Source organism: Haematobia irritans, chromosome 3, assembly GCF_050003625.1.
Source record: "Haematobia irritans isolate KBUSLIRL chromosome 3, ASM5000362v1, whole genome shotgun sequence".
NCBI classification, from domain to species: domain Eukaryota; kingdom Metazoa; phylum Arthropoda; class Insecta; order Diptera; family Muscidae; genus Haematobia; species Haematobia irritans.
The window spans coordinates 39,037,841-39,045,076 of record NC_134399.1 but is presented as its reverse complement, the minus strand read 5'-3'; the positions used below and the strand labels follow the sequence as shown (position 1 = coordinate 39,045,076).

General features: G+C 35.8%; 1 protein-coding gene across 1 annotated transcript; it reads left to right on the top strand.

The window, feature by feature from the left end:
• Positions 1-4,595: 4,595 nt before the first annotated feature.
• Positions 4,596-5,216, top strand: LOC142229267 (peptidoglycan-recognition protein SC2-like). The gene has a single exon (XM_075299799.1). It carries the CDS (start codon positions 4,598-4,600, stop codon positions 5,156-5,158), a length of 561 nt encoding a protein of 186 aa, XP_075155914.1. The 5' UTR covers positions 4,596-4,597; the 3' UTR covers positions 5,159-5,216.
• The last annotated feature ends 2,020 nt before the right edge of the window (positions 5,217-7,236 follow it).

Here is a 7,236-nt window from a genome sequence, read left to right as displayed (position 1 = left end):
AACACCATGTACTAAATTTCAGCCGGATCGGATGAAATTTGTTTCTCTTAGAGGCTTCGAAAGCCAAATCGGGGGATCGGTTTATATGGGGGCTATATATAATTATGAACCGATGTGGACCAATTTTTGCATGGTTGTTAGAGACCATATACTAACACCATGTACCAAATTTCAGCCGGATCGGATGAAATTTGCTTCTCTTAGAGGGTCTGAAAGCCAAATTGGGCGGTCCGTTTATATCAAGTCGATAGCTTGTTTCGTTCGGAAGTTAGCGTGATTTCAACAGACGGACGGACATGCTCAGCTCGACTCAGAATTTCACCACGACCCAAAATATATATACTTTATGGGGTCTTAGAGCAATATTTCGATGTGTTACAAACGGAATGACAAAGTTAATATACCCCCATCCTATGGTGGAGGGTATAAAAAAGAAAAAACTTTGCCAGATTGTTCTAAAAAGTACGAGTTGACATATGTTTCTCATAATAGGCCGTGGACTTATCAATTTTTTCAAATACCACTATGAAAAAATTAACTTTTTACCGCAGAATACGGTCATTGGTCCCATAGTGCATTGTGAAGTTTATTGCTATAGAATGGTGATGAGGGTATAATAGTATTCCATTCCGTTTGTAACACATCGGTTTTTGTCTGCAAGCAAGTTAAGTTCGAAGATGGACTATAGTCCAGGTTTTGATATAGCCCCCATATTGACGGATCTTCCGATTTCACTTGAGCTTCGAGAATCTTTGACTTTCTGGACTGGAAATGGAATATTTAGAGGTATTTTCGGACCACCAATAGGCCCGCGTATAGACCGATCTCCCGCAATTTCTATCATAATTGTCAGAAATTGCAAAATTTGAGGTATATAGATATATCCTCCATATTGTCCGGTCTCCCAATTTAACTGATTAAAGGATAGAAAGCGCACTGATCGTCCTAAATGCCCGAAAGTAGAAGTAAAATGTCCTGACTTCACTTCTCAAACTCGTTCGAATAATGGGGAAAATGATACTGTGCATCAGGGATTAAAAATCAAAATTTTAAGTTGTACCAACAGTGTACTTCTAGGTTTCAAATTGTACCAATTTCCAAAAATAATGGATTGGAATATAGTTGCTGGAAAAAATTATTTATCAACTCGAAAAATAACGCAGGTGCCATTTGTAAAGGGTTTGTGACCAAAGGAAACTAGCAGAAACCAAAAACCAGTTGTAGATTTATCCTTAATAATACCTACTGCCAATATTTTTTTTTTAATATTTAAGTTAGAGAACTTCACAATCAGGGTTTCACGCACTTGCTGACACCTCACTCAGGTTTAGCTACAACATGTCTTGACATGAGATGAATTTCCACTGTCCCTCGATATTCGTGGGAAATGAGAAAATGCATTCTTGGATTAAAGGGAATCAAAATTCTAAATGTTTCCTTCCAATGTATTTGTGGTCAAAGACTTCATCATATTTTCGAATAAAATTATTAAGTAAAAATATTGAGAATTTGAAAACGAACGATTCTGGAACTATCAAAATACTTGAAATTTTGACATAAAAGGCATTCTATTGTGGTAATAATCGTATTATTATTAATTGGGTGATAACAAGTTTTGACTCAGATATTGTCCATGATCTGGCAGAAGTTACGAAGTTTCGACATGATCTCAGTGTCAAGACAAGAGTGGTCAAAACAGGTGGGCCGGTTTATCTTCTTAAGCCGATTGTTTTCCCATTTTCGATGGATCGGTAAAACCGGGGTTTTCAAAGTCTCAATAACCGGTTTTAGGTTTTTATACCCTCCATCATAGGATGGGGGTATATTAACTTTGTCATTCCGTTTGTAACACATCGAAATATTGCTCTAAGACCCCATAAAGTATATATATTCTGTGTCGTGGTGAAATTCTGAGTCGATCTAAGCATGTCCGTCCGTCCGTCCGTCCGTCTGTTGAAATCACGCTAACTTCCGAACGAAACAAGCTATCGACTTGAAACTTGGCACAAGTAGTTGTTATCGATGTAGGTCGGATGGTATTGAAAATGGGTCATATCGGTCCACTTTTACGTATAGCCCCCATATAAAGGGACCCTCAGATTTGGCTTGTGGAGCCTAAAAGAGAAGCAAATTGCATCCGATCCGGCTGAAATTTGATACATGGTGTTAGTATATGGTCTCTAACAACCGTGCAAAAATTGGTTCACATCGGTCCATAATTATATATAGCCCCCATATAAACCGATCCCCAGATTTGGCTTGCCGAGCCTCAAAGAGAAGAAAATTTCATCCGATCCGGCTGAAATTTAGTACATGATGTTGGTATATGGTCTCTAACAACCATGCAAAAATTGGTCCATATCGGTCCTTATTATATATAGTCCCCATATAAACCGATCCCCAGATTTGGCTTGTGGAGCCTCTAAGAGAAGCATATTTCATCCGATCCGGCTGAAATTTGGTACATGGTGTTGGTATAGGGTCTCTAACAATCATGCAAAAATTGGTCCACATCGGTCCATAATTATATATAGCCCCCATATAAACCCATCCCCAGATTTGGCTTGCGGAGCCTCAAAGAGAAGCAAATTTCATCCGATCCTGCTGAAATTTGGTACATGCTGTTGGTATATGCAAAAATTGGTCCACATCGGTCCATAATTATATATAGCGCCCATATAAACCGATATCCAGATTTGACTTGCGAAGTCTCCAAGAGAAGCAAATTTCATCCAATCCTGTTGTAATTTGGAACATGGTGTTAGTATATTATCTTTAACAACCGTGGCAGAATTGGTCCATATCGGTCCATAATTATATATAGCCCCCATATAAAACGTTCTCCAGATTTGACCTCCGGAGCCTCTTGGTGGAGCAAAATTCATCCGATCCGGTTCATATTAAGAACGTGGTGTTAGTATATGGTCGCTAACAACCATACCAAAATTGGTCCAATCACACAAAAATTGGTCCATATCGGTTCATAATCATGGTTGCCACTAGAGCCAAAAATAATGTACCAAAATTTTATTTCTATAGAAAATTTTGTCAAAATTTTATTTCTAGAGAAAATTTTGTCAAAATTTTATTCGGTTCATAATAAAATTTTCATCATTGTCAGAATTTTATTTCTATAGAAAATTTTGTCAAAATTTTATTTCTATAGAAAATGTTGTTCAAATTTTATTCGGTTCATAATCATGGTTGCCACTCGAGCCAAAAATAATCTACCACGATTTTATTTCTATAGAAAATTTTGTCAAAAGTTTATTTCTATAGAAAATTTTGTTAAAATTTTATTTCTGTAGAAATTTTTGTCAAAATTTTCTTTCTATAGAAAATTTTGTCAAAATTTTTATTTCTATAGAAAATTTTGTGAACATTTTATTTCTATAGAAAATTTTGTTAAAATTTTATTTCTGTAGAAAATTTTGTAAAAATTTTATGTCTACTTTGTCAAACTGAATTATATACGTATTGGATCGATCTTTTTTGATTTAATATATACCACGTATGGACTTACATACAATTTAGAAGATGGTGTTAGGAGGTTTTAAGATACCTTGCCATCGGCAAGCGTTACCGCAACTTAAGTAATTCGATTCTGGATGGCAGTGTTTAGAAGAAGTTTCTACGCAATCCATGATGGAGGGTACATAAGCTTCGGCCTGGCCGAACTTACGGCCGTATATACTTGTTATATTTTCATTGTAAAATCGCCAATTTAATGCCAAATTTAGCTAATTTATCTGGGATTTTTAATAAACTTCAATGAAAACACTTTTAAATGGTTTAACGTACATTTGAATTTAAAAACATGTATTCAACTTTTGATATATTACTGAATAATTTTCCCTTGATTTTTTGTGATTTTCCTTTCAAAATTACGTGCTTTTATGAAAACCGGTTGAACCGATTATGCCGGTTACTTGTTTCAAAAAACACAATCCACCGGTTTTCTAACAAAGTCAGGTTTATTTAAAACCGAGAAAAACCGACTTTCAAAAACCCAGTTTTTTATCAGTTTATCAATAAAGTTAACTGGATTTTGAAAACGAACTGAACATTGTACAAATTGTACCGAATGAGACTTTGTAGTACAATTGTACTTTTGGGTAGTGGGATGTTCAAAATGAACATTAACGTTTTGATTGGGTTACCATTTGAAATGAGAGTATGTTTCATCATAACCACCACCTAAACTTCTATATATTTTCAAAGGTAACTGTTCTATTCGATTCACGGTGGTGGGCACTTAAGATACGACCCAGTCGTATATACTTGTTTTTCTATTATTATTATTATTGAATATGGTATAGTTTTTTTCCATAAAAAATGATATTGTCAAAATATTTTGACCACTATTTTTAGCCCTATCCTAAATTTATGGCACTGAACAGAAATTAAAAACAGAGAGGCGAGTACTTATGTTATATGTCATGATGATTTATATTTCAATATTATCACCTTAGTGTTTAGCACATCTGGTAGTCTACAATCGAACCATTTTGATAATTCCCATTGAGTGACGATAACGATTTTGAGTATATAAACCCAGAGGAATGGCAGAATTAACATCAATTTTAAATTTCCAACCATGGCTTTCAAGTTATTCCTTGGCCTTTTGGCCGTTCTATTCTGTACTGATGTTGCTTTCGGTCTCACCATCGTCTCTAGATCAGAATGGGGAGCTGCTGCCTATAAAGGAACTAAGGCCACATTGGCTAATGGAAAATCCTATGTCATCATCCATCACACCGCCGGTGCCTATTGCAGCACCAAGGCCGCTTGTATTACCCAAATGAAGAACATTCAAAATTATCACCAAAACACCCAAGGATGGGCTGATATCGGCTACAATTTCTTGATCGGTGGTGATGGCCTTGTTTACGAAGGTCGTGGTTGGAATGTTGTAGGTGTCCATGCCTCTGACTACAACTCCATTTCCCTCGGCATCTCTTTCATGGGTAACTACAACAACGATAAGCCTAACGCAGCTCAAATTACAGCCGCTAAGGAATTGTTGGCTGCTGCTGTATCTCGTGGTCAAATCGTTTCTGGCTATACTATGTACGGACATCGTCAAGTCAGTGCCACTGAGTGCCCTGGTACCAACTTGTGGAATGAAATCAAGACCTGGCCCAACTGGAAGGCTTAATACGCTTTAATTGATATAAAAAATGAAATAAATGTTTGAATGAAGAAAAATAGAATAATTTTATTAGAATGCACAGATGTACAAGAAATTCTCCAGAAGACGACATAGAAGAAATAGGAAGAATAAACTAACTCGTACGAAAATTGAACTAAATTGTACTCCACTCTTTGAGTTTTCCACAAAGCGTTGTTAAAACCAGAAAACTGCATATTCGCGAGTTTTGCCTAAATAGGAAGAACATATATATGGAATCTATATCGATATCTGAACCGATTGCAATCAAATTTCACATGCATAGTTACTATGTTGAATCTACTCCCTGTGCAAAATTTCACGCAAATCGGATAAAAACTTTGACCTCTGTGGTCATATGACGGAAAATCGGGCGAAAGATATATATGGGAGCTATATCAAAATCTGAACCGATTTCAACCAAAATAAACACGCATATGCAGAAACTTAATTCTACTGCCTGTGTAAAGTTTCAAGTTCAATTCTACTCCCTCTGCAAAATTTCACGTAAATCAGAGTAGCACTTTTGCCTCTGTGGGCATATTAGTCCAAAGCGGGCGAATGATATATATGGGAGCTATATCTAAATCTGAACCGACTTCAACTAAATTTTGCACAATTAACGATAATATAAAACGTACTCCTTGTGCAAAATTTCAAGCAACTCAGGGCAAAACTCTGGCTTTTGAGGCCATATAAATCCAAATCGGACGAAAGATATATATGGGAGCTATATCTAAATCGGAACCGATTTTAACCAAATTAAGCACACTTAACGATACTATTAAACGTACTTGTTGTGCAAAATATGAAGCAAGTCAGGGCAAAACTCTGGCTTTTGGGGCCATATAAGTCCAAATCGGTCGAAAGATATATATGGGAGCTATATCTAAATCTGAACCGATTTCAACTAAATTTGGCACAATTAACGATACTATTAAACGTACTCCTTGTACAAAATTTTAATCAAATCAGGGCAAAACTCTGGCTTTTGAAGCCATATAAGTCAAAATCGGACGAAAGATATATAGGGGAACTATATCTAAATCTGAACCGATTTCAACTAATTTTGGCACAATTAACGATACTATTAAACGTACTCGTTTTGCAAAATTTGAAGCAAATCAGGGCAAAACTCTCGCTTTTGGGGCCATATAAGTCCAAATCGGACGAAAGATATATATGGGAGCTATATATAAATCTGAACCGATTTAGCTGATATTTGGCAGTTTTTACGGGACTGACAAAACATTCAGATGTACAAAATTTGAAGAACGTCGGTTCATAAATACGTGAATTATGATCAAATCGGTGATAAATATATATGGCAGCTATATCTAAATCTGAACCGATTTTTTCCAAAATCAATAGCGATTGTCTCCTACCTGAAAAAAGACGTTATGTAAAATTTGAGGACGATCGGACTTAAACTGCGACCTGTACTTTGTGCACAAAATTACATATACAGACAGACGGACAGACAGACAGACAGACAGACGGACATCGCTAAATCGACTCAGAATTTAATTCTAAGCCGATCGGTATACTAAAAGATGGGTCTATGACTTTATCGTGGTTATGGTTTATCGTGCGATACATATATATTCGAGATATAGGACAATTTTAGTAATATTAACAATTTTTACAACTCATACAACAATGGCAATTTTACAAGGATATTGGTTAGATCTCGCCAAGATATGTGGTCAAGTGTGGGTTGTGATATATTATTTGGTCAAGTCGGGCGACTTGAAGCCTTATTTAAAACTCAACCATTCTGTGGAAATTCTAGCATTACAGTGTATAGGATATGACTAAGATATGGGGAAATCATTACAGAATTTTGTATAAAGTCAGGGAATTTTGGCCATATTTGTATAAACCGGAAAAACGAATATATGGAGGCTTTATCTATATCATATTAAATATATTTTCTGTGGAAACTATCCAGTCAATTGGAGGAAAATCCCATTGAAAATGGGTCTAAAATATGAAAAAGTCTACCATATTTCCCCAACTCTGGTGTACGTATATATGGGAGCTATATATAATCTGAACCGATTTTG

Bases quoted from the DNA above. Each gene is read 5' to 3' on its own strand.
- LOC142229267 (XM_075299799.1), top strand. From the start codon at position 4,598: ATGGCTTTCAAGTTATTCCTTGGCCTTTTGGCCGTTCTATTCTGTACT.